We start from the raw sequence: 15,299 nt of genomic DNA, 5'->3' as shown, positions 1-15,299 counted from the left end.
CGAAATTCGTATCAACCAGCAATTCTTAAGATTCAAATCCTCAAAACTCATTAGTTGGCTAGCGTTCCTTCCCCTGAGCCTCCACCGCTTATCCTTCGTAATTTGAAACTTCTAAATCTTATACTTTTTGTACAGCAAAGCAAAATGTAAAGTTAAAATAAACACCCAAAAATAGCGGAGGGGACTTCGCTCCTTAGGACTTTTTTATTCAGAGGGAAATGTATTATAGTAAATATTTCTTTCAGGATTCGGCTCAATAATTTAGTAGTTTTCCTGCCACTGTTTATGAATTTTTTCATATAAAAATTAAATAAAAATACAATATATTGATAATTTTTTGCAGAATATTTTTCTAATTAAAAAGATGAAATCCAGTTTAGAAGTATCTGAGTTAACTCCTCAAAGTAAATATACTAAAAAATAGACATTTAAGTGCATGAATTATAAAAGATCCAACATTTTACGCATTTGTGTCTAGTTGAATAGTACTAATTTTTGAAGTTGCGAAATAAGAAGACTTAACAATTTTATTACCATTAATTTTCTTCCTTTTTTTAATAATTTATTAACAGTGTCTAACTTGTGCTTGAAAAAAAATATTAAACATTTCTTTAATTAGTAAAACAAATTCTAACAAGAAATTTTAAAATAATCCTACTTAAAAGTTATTACTATAATGGGGAAAAAAATACTATGATGCTTCTTCAGAGTTTCATAACAGTTAAACTTCTGTTTGCGCATTTGTTTAAGAAATATAATGTGCTTACGTTGTAAAAAAATCAAGATATTCAAGAAATATCGCAGTGATGCATGAACACGAAGCTTATTACAAATTTATCAGATAAATTACTCAAATTTTTGAGGGTTCAAAGAATCTAATTTCTTGTTTTTTAATGTTCTTTTTTTACCTGCACAAAAATATATATGTGTTTATATTTGAAGCATTTAAAGAAACTTGATTAATTTGTATCATGGCGTACTATAAACGTACTATATTATCTCAATAGTTGTGAAAGACTCAAATAGTCGTTCACCATGATTTAAATAATTTACAAACTTTCGACTGCTTAGATAAAGAGATGAAAGATAAAGAAAAGAACGAAAAATGATGTTGTGTAGTCTGAACATTTTAGCCAATTTAATAAATGAAATACGGTTAGAAGTTTCCACCTTAACTCATAAAAATTAGGACATTAAAAAATTAAAATGTATGAATTACAAAAGATCTAACTTTTATTGCATTTGTGTCCAGATGAGAGAAAAATTTGATTTTACTAATTTATGAAGATGCGAAATAAGAAGATTTAACAATTTCGTTACCGTTAATTTTTCGTTTATAGTTTTCTTTTTATATTTTAGCTTTCTTTATTAGTGCACGAACCACGAGATATAGCTAATTAAGTAAGCTACCGATTTATTATATCAATTGTTAAAATTAAGGAAGGTTGAAACTGATTTCTCGCTTTATAATGTTTTTTTTTCCTACAAACAAATATATCTGCTTATAATTTTAAAACACATGAATGAGAATGAATTTGATTTATTTGAATCATTTACAAACTCTTGACTGTTCAGATACAAGGGGTTTAAAAATCCAAAAAAGTGCAAAAAATTATGATGCTTAGTTGTACCCATAAATCATAAAAAGCGAGACTCTCTCCATTTTTAACAAGTTATATTACTAATCAAATAAGACTTTAATATTGAATCAAAAAATATTTTTAAAAAGTTAGAGTTTATTTATGTATTTATTTTTTATTTACTTTTACAATTTCCCATATCCGGTTGAAAGATTTTTGTTAGATGCATAAGAAATAGAATTTTGATCTGTAAAAGATTTTTACTGTGTATTGCTTTTCGCAATCTATGAAATATGAGAATTTTGCGTTTTTCTGTTATACATTTGCTTATTTATTTTTTTAGAAAAAATAAATAGTTCAATTAAAAGCTTATTGCAAACAATTGAAAACAAAATTGGTTTTATGAAAATGTTAAATAATAATAATCATCAGCAATATAAGGAAATAAATAAAAACTGAAATTTTAGTGAAGAAAAAAAAAAAAATTGGAAAAGTCTAAAGTTCCTCAAGAACTCTGACCCCCAACAGGGTGGGATGCGAGAAGCGCATAACCGGACGTCGTTAACTTCTCAATTTACCATACACTAACAAAGAGAGGAAATACTCGTCCCCCTCAAAGCAAACTGTAACTAATTCTAAAATAAAGGTCTTTACTTCTTTTTGCAACAAATATTTTAATATCATGAAGGGCACACAAATACACTTACAAACTCCTTTTTATTCCTGAAATTCTATTGCATAAAATTAATTGACCATTAAAATTCTTATGATTCTCTTTTTGATATAGACTTTACATTTAATATATACAGTAAAAAATCGCTAGTTCTTACCACGTACAAAAGCGCTTGCATTACAAACTACTAATTTTAGTACAATAATTACCAATAATACAATAATTACCAATAATACAAATTATTATAATTTTATCGAAAACTATTTAAAACAGCACTAATTCGAGGAATTAATTATCATGATGGGTCGTGTAAAGAAGGGACAGTGAGTAAACTTTGTTTTTACGAAAATAATTCAAAATAATATTTTCATTTAATATCTGTCATAGTAGCGTAAAGATTAAAGTGTTAAAATTCTGAGTAGGAAACTAAACTCCTTTAATTTTCTATTAAGATATGTATACTGAACTGCTCTAAATTGATTTTATGGGGATATTTATTTTTTGGGGATTTGAGCTAAGTCAAATAAAGAATAAATAAGTTAATGCGGCAAAAGAATTACGCAGCGTAAATTACTCAACGTTATGTTGAATTACAAGTTCTTCAAAATAAATATTCTACAAAAAATATGCATATCAAATAAATTTTTTTTTTTTTACAAAATAAAGAGTAAAAATTTAACTTAACTATGTCGTATTTGTTAAACTTCTTTATTCTTACTATAATTGCGAAATTTATTATATTTAACTGTAAATAAACTAAGAATAAGTTACTAGATATCAGATATTATTTATATAAAATTTTATTGAAAGATTGGTTTGAACTGTTTTCTAAAAACAGAATCAATTCAAAAAAAGATTACTAAAATAAAAAATTAAAAAAAAGTATGTGTTATTAAGAGAAAGAAATATACTATACAATTACAATTTTATTCGTTAATAAAATGATTAATGGAAGTTACAGAATACTATTTGTTTAATAACATGAGAGAATTGTAATTGCACTATTCCAATCACTGGATACCCATTAATCATTTGTTTTTCTTGGATAGATTTTTTTTAAGGTCGTCATTAATTACAGAAGGTGTCTAAATTAATTTTTGTCCTTTTGTCAGTCAATGGGCTAAATTGATTTTTAATTCCAGCCAATATACGTTTCGCAGAAAATTCTTTTCTTTCTTCAGTATTAATATTTATATAATAATTGCTGCCAAAAAGAAGAACAATAGTTGTGTATAAGTTAATTATAAAACGAATATAAAATTGCTTTAAAGTAATTTAATGTAACACTATTAAAATTACCCTCTGGTGAAAGTAAAAAGAAAAAGGTCAGTCTGTAAAACAATGAATTCCAAGAATTTCAAAAATTATCTTCTTTATTTTTAATTATATCATTTCGAGATGCTTTTTGATTTTCGAGATGCTATCATGATTTTTTTCATGACTCTTAGAATTCTTTACTTAAGATAATAGTGTTGAAGTTAATCTAATCGATTAAATTGGTCTAATCGAAAAGTGCGAACGCATGAGAACCTAGAATAATAGCATTAACACTGACCATTCCTGAAAATTCTTTTTATATGAAGTTGGAAAAATAAACCGCATTGTTAAATTAACGTGAAACGAGCAGATATTAATAAATTTCCTTCTCTGTTAGAAAACTGAATAAATTTCCTTCTCTGTCAGAAAACTGAAAAGGTCACTGATACCGCCACTGTTTTGGGGTTTTCAACTTAACGTTACATTTTATCAAACACTGTTTGATTTAGAAACTTCAAATTACGTTAATATGTAGGAAATTGAACGGAGATCACAATGGAATTAAAAAATAATTCTAAAATTAAGTCAAGATTATTTTTACTCTTATACTTGTTAGAAAAATAACATGCGGGCCGCTCTGTGACCGCAAGAATTCAGCTGCGGAAGTTAAATTTGGTATGCTGAAAGAGCCAAATTTGTTTTTAACCGTAACATAGAGTCTTTATTTCCTTTTAGAAACTCTTATTTGTTTGAAAGTTATTACAATTTAAAAGTTTTTTTTTCATTTTTTCTTTAACTAATAATTATTTATTGATTGTTGTGGAAAAAGTTTTCATTTACGCGATTTTCATAATATCCCTCTTGACTTAATATTAAAAATAATGAAAATAAAGAAAAAAATATTATATAGAAAAAGGCTAGGTGTTGCCAAATATAAAACTTCGACATTTTATACCGACATTTGAAAATATGTGTAGAATAAAGAGAAATAAGAATTGTTTCTTATATGATCGGTTAACAAGAAAAAATTACTTCTAATTTATAAATCCTTTTCATTGTGTCGCACACTCTGCCTTTCTAAAATGTAATTTTTTTAAGCGCAGTTATTTATCATTCAAATCCAGCTATCCTTTTTATTTTGTCAAAATTAACAAGTTAATATAATGAACTTAAATAATAGTATAATAATTTTACATTAAGCAAATAATTTTTAATCGACTTTTCAGGAAAAAAAAACTTTTAAGAACATTGTTAAGAACAGTTTGTGCCAAATACCGCTAGTTCTGAGAGAATAAAAAAACGAATTTGCGCGCGGGCATAAACTGCTTTTTCCATAGAACATCTTCAATGCGTAATAACTCTCGGCGAGACCGTTTTTCCTTCTTCTTCATTTGTCAAAACTTAGGAATCCTTAAAATGCAACTGCTGGCAATCCAATCGTAATTTTTACTTAAAAAAGTGGAAGAAAACAATTTGTACTTGATCTTCAATTATTTCAAACTTGATGAATGAGATTCAACTACAGGGATTATCGAGCGTAGCGAACAGGTGACGGTGCCTCCATGTAGAAAACAAGGATACATAAAAATAAATTGTGTCGAACAACTATTATCAATAAGCGTATGATTAATATTTAAAATTGTCTCTAAAAAAGGACTGTAGAAGCTGATCAATTGATAAAAATTTATCTGCTGCAGTCAAGGTATAAATTATCGTCACTATCTGAAAAACATTTAATATATTTAAATATTAGCATGTTTACGAATTATGACCTGTTTTTGAATTTTTTTTAAATTAACGTCAAACTTTAACCGGATTTCAATAAATTAGTTCAAAAAGAACTGCACTCTTTAAAAAGGAGGTATGAAAATGATTCATTGGATTCGTTTTGTACTATGAAAATTGCCAAGTCGATTCGGCAGCATGAAATACTATTTCATTTTTCACCAGTTTATGGTTAAAAGAGCTCCACTTAGTTCTAATTACATAATCATTCAATTTCGTCTAAATAGTTATGCCTTTTCTGAAATATTGATTTGCAAATTTACCGTAAATTTAAAACTATACCTACAGTTTAATGGGACAAACAGATAAAATTTCGGTTCTCTTACCGTTATTTTAATATTTCAGCCATATTTCTGTTATTAGTTCCTAAGATTTAAAACATAGCACAATTTTAAAATTTGTTAACCCAAAACCCCTTGTGAGAAAAAAACAATGTTTTTAATTCATGTATAGGAAACATTTTGCAAATGACATTTTAAAATGATTAAATGTATGTTTATTATTTTGTATTGTTATGTTTCTTTCATTTTTCTACAACTAGGGAACATTACTGGAAAATGAGTAATTTTTCACACAATGCATTTTTATTTAAATCTTATATCGACTTCGTAGAAGAAAAAATCGGTGACTTTTTTTCAATCCTGCTGTAACTTTTGTATTTTTTCCAGCTTTAAATACAATGCTATTTTTATTAACACTTGAATTGAAGTATGTGACGAATGTAGTGTAAAGAAAGATTGAAACAGAGAAATTTAATGTTTAATTTTGTCTAATTTGCTATTTAAAGAATTTAGTTTCAAAATAAAACTCAATAACGCAATTATGGTTTTAAATAACTACTCCGCTATTTAATTGGTTAAGGCAATATGCAGTAGAACATTTTTTTATTTATGTCTCATTTTATGCTAGAATAAATAGTGCAGACCCTTGCCACACATGAATGATAAATTTGCTTGACTATAGTAAGTAGAAGGGAGAGGGGGGGGATATTGTCGCCGTAGTGTCCTCAATTGGTTATGCCTGGACAAAAGCCGTACCGACTGTCATTCTGAGTAAATTGGCGAAATTCTATCAAAGTTAAAAGAAAGGCAACCCTACAAGACCCTACACTTTATATTTTCTGCCATCTATCCGCAGGACTCGAAAACACGTCTAAAGTAAAAAATAAAAAACAGCGCCATCTATGTATTGCATTCAAAACAGTTTTTTTTCCTTAATGTATATAAACTATTTTAAAAATAAATTAATGCTGCATGAAAAAATATTTTTGTAATGCAAATAAAAAATAAATATAATTAACGTTTTGAAAGTATAATTTTAATTTTTATTTATATTCTGTATTATAAGTTTTTAAAAAAAATTATTTGCTTAATATTTTGAAGTTTAATTAATAAAAATATCCAAATGTATTTTTATTACTTAAAAACGTATATTTAAGAATAAAATTTCCTAAACAATTATTATTTTCAAGTATTGCTTAAAAGTTTAGGGGAAAAAAAGTTATTTACTTTATTAGACTAGACATTTGCTATAAACAGTCAGAAAATTTAAACACGATTTTTTTAAAATTCAAAATTCTTAAGACCATTTAAACTATTTTGAATCCAGTTTTTAAGAAGTAAGTGATTAAACTAAGATATTAAATTTGAAATGAACATTAAAATAAAAATAAAATAAAAAACAATTTATATAAATAAAACGTTTACTATTATAAATGGTATACATTCATTATTACAAAACACTTAAATTGTAATAAAAGTTAGTAAATTAATGTAATAAAAAAGCCCATCTCATTAAAAATCCTTGCTCTAAATTCAAGATATTTATAATTTCTAGGAGGATTTAAGCAATTTACAATATTTTTTTATTCATTTATTTTCTATAAATAGATTTTTTTATTTACATGAATTTTAAACTTACCTATTCATTTTTGTTTTAGAGAAGGTTTAAAAAAGGAGTCATAGTCTGGAAAAAATTTATGTTAATTTCATTTGGGGCTTACAGTAATAATTTTCAAGCGACCAAAACATAAACAATGGGAAAAGTTTTCATATCGCTTCTTCCTAAAATGACAAAAAATAGACAATGACGGACCTTTAGCCTTTTACTGCTATCATATAAATTATACTAGATTTTTTTTTTTAACCATGAATTACAAAAATGATGGATTTTTTATTGAATCCTTTAACGTTAAAAATAAATGTATCGCTTATTCAATAAAAAAATAATAATAAGTCTTCAATAAGAAAAAGTCTTCAATAAGTATTCAATTCAATAAGTCTTTCTTAAGTACATGTTTAATACAATAAATTTAACAAAATTTTATAATAAACAATCGAAAAAATAAAAACTTTTTCTCAATGAACAAAGGAATTGTTCTAGTTAAAAGTATTAATATTTATTCTTATTTTTAAGGGAATATGTATTAAATTTTTCTAGAAAGAAAGAATATATTATATTTCGAGTTAAAAATTATACTTCAGAAAATGATTTCAAAAAGAAAAAATAAATAATTATATATATTTATTTAAAAATTTTAATAAAACTTAAAATGATTATTTTTTAATAAAATTATTTTTTTAAAAAATATAATAGGTAATACCACATAAAGTATATTTAGATTATAGTAAAATAATAAAATTCAAGTTTTTAATATTCTATGTAAAAAATTAGCAGTTTTCAAAGAATAATAAAAGTTGTTTTTTTCCTCTCAAAAATACGGTTAACGTTTTATGGATTTTTTCCATTCTCTCCTGATTTTTTTCAAATTTTTGAGTTAAAAGCACATTTTTTACCAACTCTGCATCTATTCATTATTAATCTATTGTAACATTACACTTAATTAACGGTATACAATAAAGGTCCTGTAACTAATTAAGTGTAAGAGGCCAAACAACGGTATACAATAAAGGTCCAGTAACTAATTAAGTGTAAGAGGCCAAACAACGGTTTTATTTTTCGGGCCTGTATAGGTGAAGAGTTATTCCGCCTCTTCCTGAAATGCCTCAAAACAAACGATAAAGGACCCTATTGTACTTGCCTTTTGCCGTTACCCTACCTAGAATGCCAGCTTACGGCCTTACGTTTGCCGTGAGGTGTGTGCTTACTGGGTAGGGATGGAATCCCAAATAATCATGACTTTGAATTTTTTAGAGTGAAAAAAGTAAATGTAATTGAAAAATGCTTTTTTTATTTATTAATTTTTGTCTAAATGATATTTAACTAATCAATGCTTTACAATTCTTTAAATGAGAAAAGAATTTAAAGAACAAAACTAGTTTCATTGCAGGGTAAGTTTTTTTTTAATGGATGTGATGAAAGATCAAAATCAGTTAAAATAAGTTAAACAGCTATTACTTAGTTTTTTACAATGCTTAAGAAAAAATTTGGAAACTTTTGTTTGTTTCAGCCTAAGAAAAACAATTTATAAACCAAAACTACCAATTCTAAAATAAAATGGTCTAGATCTTTATCAGTTAAAAACTTTTCTGCTTTTTCATATTTAATTACCATTTACAACAGGCTTGTTCCACAAATAATTTTCTCTTTCCTTCTAAATAGCATGTTTAACTTTAGTTGAATCAAAGTTTAATCTTGTTGATCTCATTGATTAGAGAATACCGTAAAATAAGCGGCTTAAGTCGAATAATCTAAATGTTCTTATTTTTGTTTTGTTGCGTCAAGGCCTTGTTTAGTCGTAAATTAATAGCAATTGAAAGAATTTAAAGAAATCGTTCTTTAAATAGCCCAGAAAACGCTTTAAATTTAAAGAAACGAAGTTTCAATAAAAGATTTTAAATAAAGAAGTATTTTTAATTAAAATTTTGTACACGAATTTTTTTACTAAAGAGCGAACTTAATGAGAAAAATAATAAAAAATTCACATTAATAAATTTATTTATTTATAATTGCTGTTGAGAAAAAAAAATTATAAGGGTAAAAATGAAAGTGATAACTTTTCTTACACGCTAGACCTAAGCACAAAGATTCAAAAATTAACTCATTAACTGCATTCTCTGAAAGTACCAATTGCAAGCATATTGTACCACGGGTTAATTTTTGTTTCAAAGATTATTTCACTCTTTCGAGTTAACACATTATATAATATTGTTGCAACTACATTAACAAGCGCATTGATTTAATCAAGTAAATTTTTTCCATGGATGGGGTAAGCTTGCTCGTTTCTGTCGAAAGAATTATAAACAGCAACTACCCTAGCTGTAAAATAACTTGGGCCCTCGTTGGACCCATATTCCTGAATCTGGACTCAATAAGGGTTCAAAGGGCCGTTATTTTACCAATATTGGCCCTGTATAGAATTTTACGATTCACCCGATAATTTACAGCTCCTTTACCAATATCGGTCCTATAGAGAATTGTTAGATGCCCCGATATTTTATATCCATTATTTAGCCAACATAGGTTCTTTATTGGCGAATATAGGCCCTATATGGGCCAGGACCAATATTCCTGAATCTAGGCTCAATAAGGGTTCAAAGGGCCGTTACTTTACCAATATTGGCCCTGTATAGAATTTTACGATTCACCCGATAATTTACAGCTCCTTTACCAATATCGGTCCTATAGAGAATTGTTAGATGCCCCGATATTTTATATCCATTATTTAGCCAACATAGGTTCTTTATTGGCGAATATAGGCCCTATATGGGCCAGGACCAATATTCCTGAATCTAGGCTCAATAAGGGTTCAAAGGGCCGTTACTTTACCAATATTGGCCCTGTATAGAATTTTACGATTCACCCGATAATTTACAGCTCCTTTACCAATATCGGTCCTATAGAGAATTGTTAGATGCCCCGATATTTTATATCCATTATTTAGCCAACATAGGTTCTTTATTGGCGAATGTAGGCCCTATATGGGCCAGGACCAATATTCCTGAATCTAGGCTCAATAAGGGTTCAAAGGGCCGTTACTTTACCAATATTGGCCCTGTATAGAATTTTACGATTCACCCGATAATTTACAGCTCCTTTACCAATATCGGTCCTATAGAGAATTGTTAGATGCCCCGATATTTTATATCCATTATTTAGCCAACATAGGTTCTTTATTGGCGAATATAGGCCCTATATGGGCCAGGACCAATATTCCTGAATCTAGGCTCAATAAGGGTTCAAAGGGCCGTTACTTTACCAATATTGGCCCTGTATAGAATTTTACGATTCACCCGATAATTTACAGCCCCTTTACCAATATCGGTCCTATAGAGAATTGTTAGATGCCCCGATATTTTATATCCATTATTTAGCCAACATAGGTTCTTTATTGGCGAATATAGGCCCTATATGGGCCAGGACCAATATTCCTGAATCTAGGCTCAATAAGGGTTCAAAGGGCCGTTATTTTACCAATATTGGCCCTGTATAGAATTTTACGATTCACCCGATAATTTACAGCTCCTTTACCAATATCGGTCCTATAGAGAATTGTTAGATGCCCCGATATTTTATATCCATTATTTAGCCAACATAGGTTCTTTATTGGCGAATATAGGCCCTATATGGGCCAGGACCAATATTCCTGAATCTAGGCTCAATAAGGGTTCAAAGGGCCGTTACTTTACCAATATTGGCCCTGTATAGAATTTTACGATTCACCCGATAATTTACAGCCCCTTTACTACCAATATCGGTCCTATAGAGAATTGTTAGATGCCCCGATATTTTATATCCATTATTTAGCCAACATAGGTTCTTTATTGGCCAATGTAGGCCCTATATGGGCCAGGACCAATATTGCAAAATATTGACATCCCAACATTGGTGACCCGGTGCATGTTTTTTCAGGACGCATATTGAATGATTTTTGAGACCAACTGGAACCAAAGTAAAATTTTTGCTTGGGTAGTAAGGAGAGTCCCTCTTCTCTACGAAATAAAGAAATAAAAACAAAAATGAAAAAATTCTTGAATCCCTGAATAATTTTACTTCGATGAATCGAATTTATACTTATTATATTCCAAACCTTATGAACGTACTTTCTTTGAGTAAGGATAAGCTTACTTTATTAATTTTTTCTTTTTACAAATTATGGAGAGTAGCCTTAATTCTAACAATATGGTCCTAATGGTTTAGCCGAGACAGAGTTTGCAAAATTTGGCTCATTGATGTAATTTCAGCTTAAACTTATTTCTGCACAACTCGGCTTTTTTTTTAAGCGATTCCAAAAAGCTATACAATTATTTAACTCGTTTATGTAAAAATAATTACGTGCAGAAAATAGTTTCGAATAATTAGTCATTGTTTTCATTGTTTTAATAAATCAGAGATAGCAAAATTTTAAATTTTTTTAAAAATAAAATTTTACATATTTTCAAACTGTTTAATTTTTAAAGAAATGTATAATTTGAACGCAATCGATCATACAGTTTATGAGCTATAAAATATCAAAAAAGACTTATTTTTTAATGTTCATATTTCGGAAAACATTTATACCTCAAGAACCAATTGCGTTAAAAATTTATATTTCTTTTCCATTGAAAATTATGAACTTTAAAATTATACAAAAATTGGTGTAGAATACAATTTAAACATTTTCAATCATTGTTGAATAAGATAAAATAAAATAATAGATAATTACGAAAAAAATAATTTTTTGCGATGAAATGAATAAATAAATGAAAATTAACGAGTTTTAAAACAGATGCGCGATAAAAGATTTTGGATCATTAAAAAAGTTCCCAAGAATCGTTCATTGAATTCAAAAAATATAATGAAACTTGTGTTTAAACATATGTTTAAATTAAAATTTTTCTCATAAAACTCATAACTGAAAAAAAAATATAATATTGGTTATTTTTCCAATTTTTTTTTTCAATTTATTTCAGTATCCTAGACAAAATAAGTTTTTCTCCCAAAAAATTTCTAGCAGCATCAAATATAGTTTTGAAAAACATAATCACCATAATTCACATAACTTAAAACTTTTACTTACATGTTCTAGAATTAATTTTTCAGAAAGTAATTCATCGGTTCCTTGATTTAATGTATATTTTGGAGAATATTTGAAGCTTTAAATATGAACCACTCCCATTTTGTTCTTTTTTGTTTACAACTCTCTCTCAATGCGCTCATATATATATATATATATATATATATATATATATATATATATATATATATATATATATATATATATATATATATATATATATATATATATATATATATATATATATATATATATATATATATATATATATATATATATATATATATATATATATATATATATATATATATATATATATATATATATATATATATATATATATATATATATATAAAATAACCTATAATTTTCTTACGAGATCAAGGAAAGAAAGAAAGAAATAAGTTAAAGCAGCAAATAAAGAACGTGAATAAATCACAAATGAAAGTATGGAAATGGCATACTATAGTTTCGGTTCTATAATGAAGAAGAACCTTCCTCAGTGTCTAAACACTAAATGAGTGCCACTGAGACTGACAAAAAGTTTAGACACTGAGAAAGATTCTTCATTATAGAACCAAAATTATAGTATGTCCATTTATGTACTTTCATTTGCGTTTTATTCACATTTTTTTCTCCTTGTTTTAGTCTACATAGTATAAAGTATATAGAAGATAGATAAATATTTTGAAAGGATTACCTGTGGCAACGAAAGAAGACAACTTAATATCCAAGCTGAAAATATGGATTTTTGAACCATGTTTCTAGCATTTACTCTTCTCATTGGATATCGTACAGCAAACATTCTGTCAAATCCAATCACAATTATTGTAAAAGTAGATAAGTAGAGAGAAAACATTTGAAGAAATTTGTACAATTTGCACATTGAATCACTACCGAGCCACTCAACAGAAAAAGTCCACAATGCTTCCCCAACTATGCAGAACCAAGTAACAAGTAAATCCGCAACAGACAAGTGAATCAGCAACAGATAAACAGTTGACGATTGGTGTCTCCCCAATCGCAAAATAGACACAAATGTTGCGACATTTCCAATTAAAGCCACAAACCCCAATCCAAAAAGAACCAAGCCCTTGACAACGGTGTGAAGGCGGAATTTTGGAGCATGGCTTGATGCATTATTGTTATGAGAACCATTTTCATAATCAACAGTATTATTGACAACAAAAGTCCAATCTTGCAATGGTGACACAGAGCAGTTCGACTTGCCGTTTACTATTCTTTGAAAATTCAATTCATCAGCAGAATTTCTTTTCGCAATTTGTTTTCTTCTTTCCCAATGTTTTCTTCTTTCCAATGTTTCGCTGCTAAAATTTCCCGAAAATATTTCATTATCCACATTCTGTTGACGTGCATCGCTTATTCTTGATTGTCTTGCTGTCCTCTGGAGGTTTTGTATCGCATTATACGCATAATCTTTATGCTCACCACCGAAATTAAATCCGATGTTATATGTTTCTATAAACTCTTTACTTAACGAGTCGCTTATTTTTTCATTTAATGGGTAATAATCTGATTCAAAACGCAAAACTTTTCCTTTCCTGAAAAATGACATCACATTTGATGTCATGAGATCTAAAGCACATTCTGTAATCGTCATATTTATTATAAAGTAGTAAATCACACAAATTGTGAGAGGATCACGTGACTGCATTCTAGTAACTTACACACAGAGTTAAGTAAATGTAATCAAATTTTTCGTAATGAAGACAGTTATACAATAAAAATGACTCCAGACATAAAGACGCATACATCCTTTGTTAAAAGTTTAGGAGAGAAGCAGGTGATGAAATTTCACATTGAAACAATAATTTAATTGTGAAAGATACTCAACAAAGACATTTTCATTTACATTTTGCAAGTAAGGACTTCGTTTGTACTAATTTTACGTTTTTAAAATTTGCAATCAGGAGAAATAACGTCTCATTCAGAATTAAATATAACTTTCAAAAAAATTCGGAATAGATCTACAATGAAATAATTAATCCATAGATTCGTTTCTAGATGTAATTATCCAAACTATTAATTATTTTTTTACATTATTTCTTTATAAAAAAACTAAACTACTAATTAACTATTTTTAAAAAGAAAAATTCCTTTGATTCAGAAGTTAATATATGTTTTATTTATATTTTTTATTTTAAATATTCTAAATAACTACTAATTTCAAATACGAACGCTTAATAACTCTAAATCCACGCCATTTTAAATAACCAATATTTCTTAGAAAGCTCAAAAAATAATTAAAATATTAAATTAAGGAGGAAAAAATAGTTAAGAAAGAACTTCCTCTATCTTCCTAGCAGACGATCGCCTGGACTAACTGTAAATCGGAAGAGAATTCAGAACAGTCTTTCTCTTGCACCGCCAGCGACATCTAATGAAATATTCGATTGTTTTCAAGAATTAGTTTCGGAGATGTTTATTCCTGTCGTTATAATTGTTAAGCATGCCAGATGATGTCATAATGCCATAAAATATTTCACGATGTAACATCTAATAGTTAATGAAGGTTTACACACTAAATTAAATCATATTAAAATTTTAATTAAGTATGTTCGCCATAATATTGCTTTTAATAATAAATTATTCTTCCGCTGAAATATTTAGTTCTGAAAAATTTTTTAAACAATAAAAATTTAAACTTAGCACGCTATGTTTCGACAAAAATATATAAACTAAATTTAAAAACAAAATTTATATTTAGAATAACTACTTTATATCTAAATAAGTAATATTGATTGAATTAAATACTTTTATAAAAAAAGTATTTAAATAGACGTACTATTTTGAAAGATGCACTATACTGAGAAAAAAGTACTGCCAGAACTACCAGAATGTAATAAAAATTACCATGTTTTTGACTCTATGGAAACAAAAAAAAGCTCGGTAATTTTTACTGAATTCTTCAGGTAAAGATTTTGGTAAATTGAACAATAAAATATGGTTTTATAATGTGCGTTATATTTTGGTATACGTAATAAAATTTATAGTTTTAACATGATGCCTTAAACCATAGTATACAAAT

At 27.5% G+C, this 15,299-nt stretch overlaps 1 protein-coding gene across 2 annotated transcripts in view; it reads right to left on the bottom strand.

Moving 5' to 3' along the window:
• The window catches only part of LOC107456503 (gonadotropin-releasing hormone receptor), a 120,634-nt gene extending 106,003 nt beyond the window's left edge, over positions 1–14,631 (bottom strand). The window contains exon 1 of one of the 2 annotated variants that reach the window (XM_043049648.3): positions 12,951–14,631. In XM_043049648.3, the coding sequence (XP_042905582.2) occupies positions 12,951–13,925 (975 nt within the window). In that variant the 5' untranslated portion in view covers positions 13,926–14,631. The remainder of the gene's footprint in view (positions 1–12,950) is intronic. The other variant, XM_043049639.3, reaches the window with a different exon arrangement.
• Positions 14,632–15,299: the final 668 nt, after the last annotated feature.

Source organism: Parasteatoda tepidariorum, chromosome 8, assembly GCF_982258835.1.
Source record: "Parasteatoda tepidariorum strain Cologne lab strain chromosome 8, Ptep-v5.0, whole genome shotgun sequence".
Taxonomy (NCBI): Eukaryota; Metazoa; Arthropoda; class Arachnida; order Araneae; family Theridiidae; genus Parasteatoda; species Parasteatoda tepidariorum.
The sequence above is the reverse complement of the archived record's forward strand: the minus strand, read 5'-3'. Positions and strand labels throughout refer to the sequence as shown.